This window comes from Pinus tabuliformis, chromosome 5_2 (assembly GCF_031772625.1).
Source record: "Pinus tabuliformis cultivar Carrire ecotype Pingquan chromosome 5_2, CPIR1, whole genome shotgun sequence".
Lineage (NCBI taxonomy): Eukaryota > Viridiplantae > Streptophyta > Pinopsida > Pinales > Pinaceae > Pinus > Pinus tabuliformis.
The window spans coordinates 1,002,401,925-1,002,417,866 of NC_142306.1; the positions used below are offsets into that span (position 1 = coordinate 1,002,401,925).

Genomic DNA, 15,942 nt, shown 5'->3' on the forward strand with positions numbered 1-15,942 from the left:
AGATTTTGCACTGCTAATTTATCAAAGTTTGATTTTTCCTTTCACGGTTTCGATCATATTCTCCTAATAAAAAAAATATGTTGACATCATTGTCTTCATAACACGGAGAGTGCTTCTCACGTGAGCTATATATTGTTGGCACTTGTTGTTGCCTTTGATAGGATAGTAATTCATCAAACAAGAGTCCGTCCTCCTCTTACACATAAGACGAACACAAAAATATTTACAATGATATATAAAGAAATTTTCTTCAAACTTGTTAGATTTAATCTCATATTTTGGATCTTGCGCCACTTTTGGAAGGCAACACCCTCATTCTTAGCTTTGCCAAAATGCACATAGTAAAAGTTCTGTTGCAAAACCAAAAACCTTACTTGGTCCAACTTCTCTATAAAAATGATGTTGAAAATGAAAAAATTAAAAGATAATACTAATAGATCCATAATCATTATAAACTTTTAAAACAATTTAGTTAAAAAAAATGGACAAAACCCTCTCACAAAATTGAGCATGGAAACTTAAATAGAAAAACCCATAACAATACAGAGGAAAACTTCAAATCTCATAAAATTATGTGAAAGTGTGGAAGCCATTTAATTATAATCATTATTAATTTAAAAACAAAACCATTAAAAAAAAATAATAATACAGCTCGTCCATTTAAAATAATGGTATGACCTTAAAATATTTAGTGAATCATAAGATGTTAGGAGGAACGAAGTTCCACTAAACGTTGTTGGTGGTGTAAGAATTTCCATTTTTCAAAGTAAATGGATGGAATTGTTTTTCAACCAAATCCCATCTATTATTATTTTCAATAGCTTCAATTTCTTCGTCCATGGCTTGTACCCAATTTTCATCTCTGATTTCTTTTTCAAACGAAGAAGGTTGGAATGAAAATAATGCAAAATTTGAACTAACATCCAAATCATCATAAATATCTTTCAGACTTCTCATCTTTCTCTTACCATTGCTTGATACATCATCTGATTGATTGTTAAGAGAATCTCGATCTGTTGATCTTCTTGAAGATCCACGCTGCTCTAAAAATCTTGGAGTTCTTGTTGGTGTGTATCTGTTTGGAGTCTTCACCTGTGATTCTTGCTGCTTCTTTTCTGCTACATCATCTTCTTCCATCAGTGGCACTTGTGCATCAAATGTTTTGTCTATAGTTCCATTCCATGACTCTTTTTCTTTGAACACAACATCTTTGTTAATTATGGTCTTCTTGTGACAGGGTTATACAATTTGTAATCTTTTGATTGCTCACTATAACCAGTAAATATGCATTTTTCACTTTTATCATCCAATTTTCCTCTTCGCTCTTTAGGAACATGTGCATAAGCTACACATCCAAATACTCTAAGATGAGATATGCTGCAAGACATACCTGACCATGCTTGTTCTGGTACTCTATTCATCACACTCTTTGTAGGAGATCTGTTGATCACATAAATAGCACATGCAACTGCTTTTGCCCAATACTCATTAGACAAGTTTCTGCCTTTCAATATGCTTCTTAGCATGTTCATAATTGTCCTGTTATTTCTCTCTGCTACACCATTCTGCTGCGGTGTGTACCTGGTTGTAAACTATCTACTGATTCATGTTGTTTGCAATAATCATGGAATGCCTTTGAGTCATATTCTCCACCACGATTTGGCCTCAATACCTTGATCTTTCAATCACTTCGGTTCTCTACTACAACTTTGAATTCTTTGAACTTTGCATAAGTTTCAGACTTCTGCTTCAAGAAGTAAATCCAAGTCTTTCTGTTGTAGTCATCAATGAAAGTGAGGATGTAACAACTTCCACCAATCGACTGTGTCCTCATAGGTCCACACAAGTTTGTATGTGCTAGCTCAAGAGGTTGCTTTGCTCTGTATGCAACTCCCTTTGGAAAATTTTCACGGTGTTTCTTTCCAAGATGCAACACTCACAAGTTGCAGTAGGTTTTTTGATGGGAGGTAATCCTCTGACCATTTGTTTATGATGTAACAATCTTAAACCATAAAAGTGCAAGTGTCCAAACCGAAAGTGCCATAACCAATAATCATCAGAACATGCAACAATAAAAGAACTGACCTGATCATTGTAATTCATAACTAGAGGAAAGAGTCTGTTCCTCGTCATCTGCACCTTCACTATTAGCTACTTACTTGGGGGCTTTTCATATATAACACATTGTTAACCTAGAAAGATAACTATGTATCCTTTCTGTGTCAATTGACCAACACTTATCAAATTATGTTTGACACTAGGAACATAATATACCTCTAAGATTGTTTTTGGCTCCCCCCTGCTTAGTCAGAATGTTGACCACTCTTTTAGCATCTACTTCAATAGTTTTGTTAGTCCCCAACTTTACTTCTATTTTCACAGATTGATCGAAATTTGCAACCAAATCCTTATTGCGTGTCATGTGGTTACTGCAACCACTGTCTAATAACCACACACTAGCAGAAGGTTCATGCATGGCATGACAAACTAGGAACATGGAGTTAGTACTCTCTGTAGTGACATTAGCTCTCTATTTCCCTTGATCAACTATCTTCTTCCTGCAATCACGAGCATAGTGACCAAATTTATTGCAACAATAGCATCTCACTTTTGGTTTGTTAACTCTCTGATTATTGTTGAAGCTTCTGTAGTTGCTTCCACTTTCATGTTCATGCTCTTCTCGACCATCTCTCTGACCACCATATTTTCAGCTTCGTCCTCTGCTTCTCGATCTACTTCTGCCTCGACCTCTGTCTCTTGAAATAAAAACCTGACTTTTGAAAGCGGTCTCTAAAGTGGAATCCTTATTTCTGTCTATCCTTGCCTCATCGATAGAAGTGATCTCATCAGCTCATCAACTGTCAATGATGCCAAATCTTTGGCTTCTTCTATGGTTATTACTACAACATCAAATTCGGTAGATAAAGATCTGAGGACCTTCTCAACCACTATTTGATCTTTAATTTCTTCACCATAAATCCTTAACAGATTTACGACAGTTATGACTTGATTCATGAAAGAATCGATGTCTTATGTTTGCCTCATCTGCAGACTTTCAAAATCTCTCCTAGTATTCTGCAACTTAACAATATTGACTTTGGCTATACATGTATAGTCTGTCGCCAAAGTATTCCATGCTACTTTTGTTAAAGACGTGATCATAATATTTTAGAACACTATTCGGTCCACTCCCTGTTGGATAAGTTGCAACGCTTGTGCATTCTTCTTCTTGTCTTCTTCCATTGTTCCCTCTCTGTATTACTAAGAGCTTGTTCTTCTACTTCATTCTTAAGTTCTGAAAACCCAAGCTGGACATAAGCCCAGACACCATATGTCTGCAACATGGTCGTCATCTTAATGGTCACGTTATTCTTATAACGCCCCAAACACCAAAGGAACCCGCATGCATGCAACGACGGGTAAAAAGCCTTTATGCTGAGTGTTGGCGCGTTATAATGTGTTGTATATGATGCATTAATATTTAAACACCACTAAAAAAAATATGTTTCTCATAGGGATTTCTGCTAATTAGTTCGCTTTTATCTTTTTGTAACCAATTTGAAGAGACAGAACAAAAATTTATACATAGAACACATGAGGTGTGGCTTTTCTATTAATCACACAAAGCTTGATACTTACCATGTTGAAAATCATCTATCACTAAATACGACTTGACTAACACTCAACTATTAACACCGAGTTAATGGACTCTCTAAATTTAACCAAGTCCTCATGCAAGAGTAATTACTGAGTAATTATCTAATTTAAACATGGACATGGCCTTGATCTATGCTACTTTCAATCTGAAATGATGGACATGGCCTTGATCTGTACTACTTTCAATCTGAAATGATTGAAATGAGATGGAGTTATGCATGGAAGCCATGATCTGTACTACTTTCAATATGAAATGAGATGAGGTTATGATCGAGGCATGCAGAACACGTTGGTTTCGATCCTCTGTTAGTAACTGGAACAGGGGTAATTTGAGGTAAATCCTCCGTTTAAATCAGAGGCATTTGATATTGGCCACATGCTCCAATTACAATTTTTCCCATCTTTTGCAGAGGTAAATCCTCTGTTAGTAACTGTAACAGAGAGCAAATTAGAGGCGTCTGATATGGGCCACGCTCCAATTACGATTTTGCGCATCTTTTTCACTGCTTTTTGCTCCCAACTAAAATCCCCCGCAACATTTTTAATTGGATCATAGAACACTCAAATAAAAGTGTATTCTTATCTTCACGGGTGTATCAAAGTAGAGTGTATTCTTTTACTTGTCTTTGCGGGTAGTTACAGAGCCACGGAATTGTGTTGGAACTACTACACACCTACATGCAGACTCTTAGTTAGAGCATGGGACTGCATGCAAGATTCCTTTTGCATGTTGGAACTACTACACACCTACATGTGGACTCTTAGTTAGAGCATGGGATTGCATGCAAGATTCCTTTTGCATGATTTACTCCTTGATTTGCTCCTTCTTTAACTCCGTAACTGACTAGTTATCTCCGGAACTTGTTGTAGGTGTTGAGTCTTCTCATTGATCACCACTATAGTGCATTACCTTGGGATCTTCACCCAGTGATGCTATATCATGAGCATTGTAACATATTTTTGAATGAATCATTATTTTCTTCTTTCGATTTTCTTTTAGTGTTTTTGCTCTGCAAAGATGTGTGTTCAACCTTTACTAGCTAGATTCATCTGTGCAGGTTTTCTAACACATTTACATGGTATCAGAGCTTGGACCCAGGTTCGATTCCCCCAAGTTGCGTTTGAGGGGGGGTGTTGGAAGAATCACCACACCTCTATAGAATCCGTAATTTCCACCCTGGGGATCCTTGTAATGTTTACCAATACAGTCAAAGAGAAAGATCAAAGCCCTCCGTACAGACAATGGGGGGGAATATGTTAACACAGCACTTCGGAACCTTTGCCTTCAGTCCGGCATACAGTTGCAGTACACAGTTCCATACACTTCGCAGCAGAATGGAGTTGCTGAGAGAAAGAACCGATCTCTCAAAGAGATGGCTTCCTGCATGTTGCATGCCAAGTCACTGCCTCATAAGCTTTGGGCCGAAGAACTTAATTGTGCTAACTACATCCAGAACAGATCTCCTCATAGGTCTGTCAAGGATCAGACCCCCTTTGAGGCTTGGAGTGGCACTAAACCAGAGGTCACTCACCTCCGTGTTTTCGGCTCTCGAGCATGGGCCCGGATCCCCTCTGAAAAGAGGAAAGCTCTTGATCCACAGAGCATTGAGTGCATCTTTGTTGGATACCCTGATGATGTGAAGGGATATCGACTCCCGATTCCCTCTACGGACAAGCTCATCATTGAGCGAAGTGTCAAATTTGAGGAAATTCTCTCGCATGCACCTCAAGCGCCGCATGTAGACACTTTTTATCTACCTCATGTTCGAGATGATGACTCAGTGCATTCAGATGCAGATACAGATCATGCAGATGCCGAGGAAGAGCATGCAGATGCAAAGACAGAGTCTTCAGATACAAATCTAGTGCATGCAAATGATGATCCACATCCAAGCCCAGATCGGGCTTCCAGCAGTGAATCATATTCCCCTGTCATAAATCAGAGAACAAGGAGCTTACGTGAGATATATGCACAAGACCAACCAGCTGCTAGAAATGGTCTTGTGGGGGATAATTCTGATCTGCAGAGGATTAGCTCAGAGTTTATTGAGCCTCCACTTGTCCTCACTACCACTGAACCATCGCCCTCCTAGCATTGTCATTTAGTTCAGTCTTCTGATCCACAGTCTTATGCTGAGGCTGCTGGGCATCCATCTTGGGAGTCCGCCATGGAGGAGGAGTATAATTCCCTCACCGAGAACCAGACTTGGGATCTAGTCCCCCTTCCTTCAGGAAGGAAACTTGTCCGATGCAAATGGGTCTACAGGACCAAGAGTGCTGCAGATGGGCAAATCACCAGACGGAAAGCAAGGCTAGTAGCCAAAGGCTTCCAACAAGTGCATGGCATTGATTATGACGAGACCTTTGCTCCAGTAGCAAAGATGGATTCCATATGCCTTACACTTGCCATTACGGCTGCCCAGCGGTGGGAAGTACATCAGATGGATGTAAAGAATGCCTTTCTTCACGGAGACCTATCTGAGGAGATCTACATGGAGCAGCCACATGGTTTCATTCAGGATTCATCTTTGGTCTGCAGACTAAAGAAATCTCTCTACGGCCTTAAGCAGGCCCCGAGAGCTTGGTACGCGAAGATGGATTCTTTTCTCTTATCACAAAACTTTGAAAGATGTAAGTCTGATCCGAATGTTTACATGCTTAGGACACATGATTCTCTTCTTATCTTAGTTTTGTATGTAGATGATCTCCTAATCACTGGCAGCTCGGCTTCAGCCATTGCTACAGTCAAGAGGGCCTTGCATGATAGGTTCTTGATGATGGACATGGGTCCATTACACTTCTTTCTTGGTCTTGAGATCAGCCAGAATGCCACAGGCATCAAACTCTCTCAGGCTAAGTATGCACGGGATCTCCTCGAGAGATTTCGCATGACTGACTGCAAGCCAGCACCGACTCCTTTTCTGTCTGGGGTCCGCCTTGAGGATGGAGGTGACACTCCATTAGTTGACAGCACTCTCTACCGACAGCTAGTGGGGAGCTTATTGTACCTCACCCACTCCAGACCAGATCTCTCATATGCAGTAGGGGCAGTTTCCAGATACATGCAGGAGCCGCATGAGCTACACTGGAATGCTGCCAAGCGCATCCTCCGATATGTGCAGGGCACCATCACCTTCGAGATTCACTATGCAGCAGGCACTGCATTGAATCTCCTTGGCTTCACAGATTCTGATTGGGCGGGAGACAGCATTGATCGCAAGTCCACCTCCGGATATTCACTCAGTCTAGGATCTGGCCCTATCTGTTGGTCGAGCAAGAAGTAGGCTGCTATTGCTCTCTCTTCAGCTGAGGCTGAGTACCAAGGAGTAGTCAACATCACCATTCAGGCTCTGTGGCTACAACACTTCCTCACTGAGTTGGACGTCCAGTTCCACCAGCCCATTGTCATCTGGTGTGACAACCAGAGCACTCTCAAATTTTGCAGGGATCCAGTACAGCGACAGCGGACGAAGCACATAGAGATCCATATGCACTACATCAGAGACTTAGTACATGATCGGGTCATTGATTTGCAGTTTTGTCCTTCAGCAGAACAGACTGCAGACATCTTCACCAAGACATTCACTGAGCAAAAGTTTCGCTCTTTGCGCAATCGTCTTGGAGTGAAGGACACGATTGCTTAGCAACTGTATTTTTCTTCCTCTTTTCTTTTGATTACATTGTATTTTGAGGGGAGGTTTTTCCCACGAGGTTTTCCCTCTTTCCTCAATTTTAGTACAAGTTGCACTGTATTTTGGGTGACCTTTGGCCTTAGTTGCCAGGGCCCATTTTCTATTTTTCCCCATAGTGGTGTTCAGGGGGGGTGTTGGAAGAATCACCGCACCTCTATAGAATCCGTAATTTCCACCCTGGGGATCCTAGTTACTGGCTTGTAACATTACACCAAAACCCGCAGGTGTTGGTAAACATTACAAGCCAGTAACTAGGATCCCCAGGGTGGAAATTACGGATTCTATAGAGGTGCGGTGATTCTTCCAACAAATTGGTCCAACAGTTTTGCTCCCAACTGAAAATCCCAACCGGATTTTTAATCTGATCAAGGGAAAAAATCAGCAGAATAAAGGCCCCTTGTATCCACGCTCTTATCACTGTGTATTCTTTTACTATTGATCGCGTTGTCCCATGTACATCCATTCCATAAATATGCCATAATGTCATTTAAGGTTCCATACATGCGGCCTGGTGCCTTTGCAATTAAAAAATAAAATAGCAATAACTTGAATAGACCTGGAAACATAAAAATAAAATGGCAATAAATTGAAGAGAATTGGAAATATAAATCTATTTAGTTTTTACCGTTTAGATTGTTTCTTTGTCAGGGCTTATTTTTCTTTACAACTATTCCAATTCATTGTTGGACTGTGCTTCAGATTGGGAACTTATAGGGTACTATAACGCTGACAGTGCCCACTAGAGGGGTAGGATGACGGGCAAAACGGCAGTCTAACTCCAACCTTAAACTATACTCGTAGCGTTGTGTTCTGGTCGCTGGATCAAAATCAATGAACCAAAAACGTTCTCCACCGTTAGATTTCCTTGTTAATCCAGACCGTCCAAAGTGCATCGACTTACACTTGGGTGAAGACCACGTGATAGTTATTAGGTGGCCATATATCATTGGAGTTGTGTTTAGTGGGAGTGTCTGAATTTGGTGGAAAAATTTGAAGTGAAATCTTGATTTGTATTATTTAAACTAGTTTTTTGACTTTATATATGATCCAGCGACTTGGAAAACCATAACGCACTTCGATCACACAATATTATCCATCAAACTTATAATTTCAATAAATCCCTACCAAATTTAAAAAACAATTAAACTTAAAAACCCACCTTAAAAATTTCAAAAAATCACATAAAAACGACTCCTGTACCATTTAGTGCAGACCAGCATTTAACGATGAGACATACTGCATGTGAACGTGCGTCATTCCTTGGGCACTGAAGCCGGGATGGGGCAGCGTGTTGGGCTAAGCAAAAATATTTTATACACAAACCTAATGCTAAGTATGTAAAAAACCAAAAATAAATTAATAATAACTTTTAAATATAAATATTTATATAAATAAATACTTAAATATTTATAATCAAAACGTCATTAATACACCGTCAATAAAATAAATTAAATTGTTCTATATTATAACCTTTTTAATACAAAGTCATCACATTAATTAAATTGTTCTATATTATTTCCAGCGTCACGGAGGATTTCTAATCCTAGGAGCGCATTTGAAAACCGGCATAACCATGTGGTTTACAGTGATTTGTTATCTACAGTGATACCATGGTGCATAATCCGCACCATACGGTATAATTTTTCCTTCAGGTTTGTTGTGAATTGCTGTACTGTCACGTTTTTTTTTCGATAAAAACTAAGTTTATTAAGAGAAAGTATAACACAGTTAGAAGTTAGAGCCAAGAGAAGCAAGAACACAGGCCGCTGGGACGGATAGGCTATCCACCTCGGCTTCTAGAAGAAGAGAGAAGAGAGTAGAGCTGAGCAGGAAGTAACTGGAAGAACAGGGGAGCAAAAGCCAAGCATAGGATTCTAGCCAACATGGGAAGAGTCAACTATGCGGCATTTTTTCCCTTTCTTTTTACCAACTTTGACCCATTCAGGAGGGCACTGCTGAGCTGGGATGATTTGCAAACTGAGCTGGGCAGACTGAGAGATTTCCTTGTCTGAATCCGAGGTAGAGGATTCATGATTTCTTTTGTGAGAGATTCGTTGGACAGACAGATTTTTCATGATTTCTTTTGTGAGAGATTCGTTGGACAGACAGATTTTCAGGCTCAGCCGAGGGCGGATCCTGTGCCATCTTTGCTGCCACTCCTTCCTCACTCTCCTCCTCTTCATCCTAGCTGAAATCATAGTCGTCCATCTTTGCTGCCACTCCTTCCTCACTCTCCTCCTCTTCATAGTTCACTTCTTATTCATTATCATAGGTAGACTAAATGGCCCAGCTTAGATTCCATTCATCACTATTTTGAAACCCCCTCTTAACCGGTAAACTCATTAACGTAATAAAAAATATTTAAAAGTTAATAATATATCTATATTTAAAAGTGTGAAATAAAAATATTGATAATTAGTATTAATTTATTTTATAATATTTTTTTCTAAAATTTAATTATCAATAATTATTTAAATAACAATTTAATTTCCATAAAGTAATAAAAAATATTTAAAAGTTAATAATATATCTATATTTACATGGTAATGTGATAGTGGATATATCCTTGGGTCTTGGATAGATGGTAATTCGGTGCTTTATAAAGGCATTCTTTGACTTTCACTTCAAGTTCAATTCCTCATCTTGATGAGAGTGATATATTGGACATGATGATGATAGTCCCAACCAAACTTACCAAAAAAACTAATATATAAATTCTTTTTATAATTAATAACCCAAACTCTCTCTCTCTCTCTCTATATATATATACTTTTTATAATGAATAATAATAATAATTTGAAATAGTTCTAATTTAGTTAATTTTTATGTGGACAATGTGAGATGTATAGTTGAATAACTGTTTTCATGTTGATAGGAATTTACCATTTATTTAATTTATATGGTTGGGCTAATAGTAAATGTGGATAAACATCAATTCATAAAAACCGTAAAAACACTTACTTCATTTTACATCTATCAAATCTATTTTCACTCTAAAGGAGGCTTGCATCTCAAGGGATTTGATCCATCTTGGTGCTTGATAGAGAATTTTGAATCTTTTAAGAGATTTGATCCCTTTTGGTGCTTGATGTAGAGTTAAGATGTAAGGTCCCTAGTCCAATTTAGTCGTTGGCCTAGTTAGCTGTTGGAGGCTTTGCTCAAGCTATTTATCATGCAAAGCTGGATCTAGTTCTTCGAATCACACTAGTTGGTTCGAAACGCATAGATCTTGTGATTTACGCCAAAAGATCTCTCATAAACCTGATATGGATCACAGAAGCCTTAGCTCAACAATCTAGATTGATGTGATTATTAATTATAATTATAAATATAATTATAAATTTTATGTTTTTATTTTATTTTTAGATTTATGTAATTTAAGTGAGTCAAAATGTTTTATTGATAATTATAATTATTAATTTTTGTGTAGAGAGGCGCTCTCCATCCTAGTAGGGTAGAAATGTTGTAATGCATTGTCCTGTAAATAATTTGAATAAGTCAAATTACATTACAAAAAAATAAAAATTAATAAAATTAATAATTAAAATAAAATTGAGGTAAAGTAGTCAATTTATCATTGGTGGTTTCTTGGTTCTAGGTTTCCACAAACCATGGTTTTCAACCAACCTAGATTCATCTTAATTTTGGATTTACCAAGTTTCTAGAGGGATCAATGTGCAAACTTTTTTTAGAGCTAAAAGAGATTTGATCTTTCTTCATGCTTAGTAGATCCGGAGTTAAATGGATCTAGGCTAGTTTTATTGTGCCGACTCGTAGAGATGTTATAACTTAATGTTTAACAGTTTGACACACACATATATATCTAGGGGGGTAAATGTAAAGGAAACATTTTAACTCTATGAAAATAAAATAAAATAAATAGAAAAAAACCTTATAAAAATAAAATAATAAGAAAAGTAAAAATAACCCATCACATTGAGAACTCATGGTATATTCATGTGGAATATTGTCTATTTACAAAAGGAAATTAAACTAGCCTAGATCCATCTTAACTCTCGATCTATCAAGAAGGATAAGATCTATTGAGATGCAAATATTTCTTAGAATAAATTTGTGGAGATGCAAATATCTCTTAGAATGAAGAGATTTGATCCATCTCAGTTCTTGGTAAATCTGGAGTTAAAATGGATCTTTGCTAGTTTCATTATTTTATTTATTCTATTTTCATCTAGTCAAAATGTTGAACATTACAACATCTCTATCATACTAGAGAGCATTTGTCCATATAATACATTTTTTTAATTAATCAATTTAATTTAAAAGATAAAAAGCACACAATTATTTTGAAAATAAATCTCAACCATTTATTTTTATATATTACTATAAATATTTTAAAATATTCTATGGAAGTTAAATTCTTACCATTCACTTTATAATTCTAAAAACCTTATTCTAAATAAACATATCTATACATGCCAAAAAACTTAGTATTTAAAATATTTTAACTCCAATAATTATATAAAAAATTATAATTAAAAAATAAATTAACTTATAATCAAATATCATTGCTTAATATATTATTTAAATTAAAAAATTGTTACCAAAATTATTTAATTTGAATGAATCTCGTCCTTAAGTGAGTTAACAACTAACCTCCTTACAAAACACATACATATTTAAATCAAGGTATCTCATCATGGGCTTCAAAAAGTCGTGAACGATGGGCTTGAACGATGGGCCATCCTTGAGAAATCAATCAATCAATTCTAGACTTGGAATATTTCGAAAAAGAGTTGTTAATAGTAGAGTTTGGAAAATTTCAAAAGTTCGTTAATAACCGTTTAACTTTACTCATATACACCAAGAGATATTCCAGAGTCTGGATTCAAACAAATTACAACTACGCTAGATCAAGAAATATTCCACAATCTATATTCAAACAAATTACAACTACAACAGATCTCAAGGTCGGGGAGTGACGTGTGACGTATACAGTGTCGCACACAGAAGATGATGAAATTTACAGTGTGTTGCACGCAGGACATGATAAAATATGCACCAGGTCAATGGATTCTGGATTTATATGTAACGACTTTGTATTAGGAAACCACATGACCGGGAAATCGACCCAATCAAAATAAACAAAACGCCAACAGCTCGATATTGATAGAGATGTTGCAAAAGTCCTCATCCTTGTATACAGTCCGTGTGTAATTGACTTTCTACTCCGCTAAATTAGAAATATCTTCTTTGTTTGCTTTCATGACATTGGAGACCGGAAAACTCATGATCACAACCAGATCGTTAGCATTCAAGGGAAGTTGGGTATTGCCGAACATATGGGTTACGAAGATCGTAAGTGCAGGCCTCTCGGTTTTCTGCTCGGACTTCCCTTTGCGCTTCTCGCCTTCTCGATTTCGTTAGTTGGTATCCCGTTTTGGATTGTTGGGTTAGTATTTATTTTGAAATTCTTCATTTTGCATTTTTAACGTGGTTCTTGGAGTTATTCAATCACGGTTTAGGTCACCGTTGAGGTATTGAATGGGATATTTTCAAAATCTGTAATGAAGGGTTTGATATAAGGGTTGGGTATCAAAGGAGTTGTTTCAAAATCCGTCACCGGAATCTTAAAAAATCGCAGTAAAGACAACTCCGGTATTAAATGGAATATTTTCAAAATTTACCAGTAAAAGTTGGGTATTAAAAGGGATGTTCTCAAAATTGCAAATAAGAATTTAAGTATTGAATAACTAAATTTGATCAGAAGAGCTTGGATATTGAATAGATATTCTTCAAATCTGCAAATAAAGATGGGCTATAAGGGTTGGGTGTTAAATGGGATAGTCTCAAAATCTATAAATAAGAGTTGGGTATTAAATGGGATATTCTCAAAATTGCAAATAAGAATTGAAGTATTGAATAACTAAATTTGATCAGAAGAGCTTGGATATTGAATAGATATTCTTCAAATCTGCAAATAAAGATGGGTTATTTGATTGGCCTGGCCTGAGAATTAATTGGCTTGCCATTTTTCGTCATTTGAAATTGATGGGTGTTTGTTGTTGTTGCAGGATGTTGCTCAGCTGGATATGCCCATGTTGCATCTTTGTTACAGTTTGGGTGAAAACTGCCTCAGATTTTATGAAAGCTCCTCTGCATGTCATGAAGTGGTTTACTTCTCGAATACCTTGTTGACTTGACAAAATAAGAGATATACCCACACCCTTGAATATTCTTTTTTGCGTTGTATGGGCGTTGGATTATGCATCCCTTGAGTAACCTTTTGTCAATTTTGTGTTAGATGCGTACTAGATTATGCATCGGGGTTCACCATAAAAATTGCAGTATCGTATGGGCGTTGGATTATGCATCCCTTGAGTAACCTTTTGTCAATTTTGTGTTAGATGCGTACTCGATTATGCATCGGGGTTCACCATAAAAATGGCAGTATTAGAATAACCATGGAGCATAGCACTTTATTATATATGTAAAATGTGATATATTTTTATATGAAAATTTTAATTATCAATTTATTTGAAGTTAAGATGGATCTATGTTGGTTTTTTATAAAATAGATCTATGTTGGTTTTTTTTATATATATATAAACTCTATGTTGAGTCTCGAAGGAATTGCACATCTTCATTTTGAGCCAGACACAAATAAAATGTTTAAGTGATACAATTCTTGGTGAGATTGTAAATTTTTGTTGTTTATATTGCATTTTTGAATGCATAAATAGATTTAATGCCTTGGAAACCCACATGAACACTAGACAAAACCGAGTCCAAAATATATGCTTGCAAAAGGACCAAAACATATGAATATTTTTATTTTAAATTGCTTTATAGAGTATGTAGATAATTGACATTGAAATATTTCGCTCAACATGGGCATTGAAATATTGTATTTTCAATTGTTTTATTTAATAATAAGTAGTTGCTATTCCCCTATGGAGGTGTTAAATATATCGACGAATGTGGTTCACATTAAGCTCTGCCCATCTAACGACAATCCACATGCTTGATGCATCGGTCGATGCATTTCTCAACCTACATAGCAAGGAGCCTTAACTCCATCTATGTGAGCATGGCCTATTGATCATTTTCCATGAATTTCCTTAGTACACGCCTAGGATGGCTCACTCCATTAGTTTGCTTGACATTGTTGTTGATTTTTCCATCAGAAGCGATGGACTTTCCCTACCTCATTCCTTTGTTTATGTCAAGTTATATCAACCTTCTTCATCCCCTACTCTCACCCTTTGCGGATTTTGGTGATCACGCTACTCCTCTACTATTTAATGTCAACTTCCTATTGAGTCTCACTAAAGGCTCCTCCATCTTTTCCTAGTTGCATGTGATCCACCCTTCTCATTTGGCATTGTTCAATGTGGTGAGGCTCTTTCTCCCCACCATAATGGTGACTCGCCAACAAGCTCACAACAAAAAATGAGGATGAAGTCATGAAGATATTGTGGGTACACATTCCAGGTGTCGAGTAGATGCATTTGCTCCCCATTGTTAGGATGACACCCCTCTAGAAACTCAATCTAAGCTTAATGAGATTGAAATGGAAGTCATGTGTAATCATCAACGAATTTCTTATGTTAATGTTTTGGACAACATTACAGCTTGGATCCCTAACCCAGGGAATTATCAAGGATTGCAAAAGCATTATTTATATTTTCAATTATTCTTTCTATTGAAATACTTTATTTATAGCCAACATTAAAATCTCTCTCTCTCTTTGTGTTGGGTGTGGGACGGGGGTAGGGGGTAGGGGGGAGTTGATATTTAAATATATTAGTTAATATCTTTATTCATTTTTTCCTTTTTCCCTTTTTATTAAATTACATTATAATTCATACGCACAAAACATACCAGATATCAGTATTACTATCATGGTCTGCCACAAGGGAAAGTAGACCAACGATAGTAAAGCTAATGTAACATTCTTCTGTCTATCAAAAATAACCAAAATAAACCTACTTCCTATGAATCACTACATCAAGACAAATGTCTAGAAAAGTTATCAGAAAACTTACAAACAATTAAATAGGTATACTACACAAACCATAGCTGTGAAACATATGAGAAAGTAAAATAAAGTTTGCTAATATAAAAATAAAATAACAAGGGACCTAGGCATGCATCAATCTTGAGAAGTCGCAAGGGCAGGATCTTGTGTGCTTGGACCTATTGGGGAGTGTCTCCCACACTACATATACTTCTTAATGTGAGATATCCGAGCATCCAAGTTGATAATAAAAGAGCGTTGGTGCTTTTGAATTCACTGGTTGTCATTGAGGCAGATTAGGACTTCATTATGATCCTCCTATTTTTCTTTGATGATGCGGCCTAGTATTTTTTCCATTTTTCTATTTAGAGTGATGGAGTGGAAATATTGGTTCCTAAGATCTTTAATATGGATAGGATCTAGGACCTAATCATAAAAAATTTCCTAAACCTACGATTAAGAATGGGCATTGTAGTTGTTTATAGCTTAGGCATTAAGTTGGTGAATTTTGTCCTTGATTTCAGGAGGGTTGGATGAAAGATAAATTTCCGTTATAGACGAGGCCTTGGTTTGAGCTCTAGGTCTGCCTATGGAACCTCTGCCACCAAAACCATG

General features: G+C 36.9%; 1 protein-coding gene across 1 annotated transcript; it reads left to right on the top strand.

The window, feature by feature from the left end:
* The first annotated feature begins 12,554 nt into the window (after positions 1–12,554).
* LOC149162670 (signaling peptide TAXIMIN 1-like) lies at positions 12,555–13,684 on the top strand. The gene is made up of 2 exons (XM_089435753.1): positions 12,555–12,759; positions 13,382–13,684. Exons 1-2 carry the CDS (start codon positions 12,650–12,652, stop codon positions 13,503–13,505), a joined length of 234 nt encoding a protein of 77 aa, XP_089291879.1. The 5' UTR covers positions 12,555–12,649; the 3' UTR covers positions 13,506–13,684.
* Positions 13,685–15,942: the final 2,258 nt, after the last annotated feature.

What these genes read in the sequence shown, in the direction of transcription:
- LOC149162670 (XM_089435753.1), top strand. Translation starts at nt 12,650, where the DNA reads ATGGGTTACGAAGATCGTAAGTGCAGGCCTCTCGGTTTTCTGCTCGGA. An exon ending in ATCCCGTTTTGGATTGTTGG is followed by an intron (nt 12,760 to 13,381) that starts GTTAGTATTTAT and finishes TTGTTGTTGCAG; the next exon opens with GATGTTGCTCAGCTGGATAT.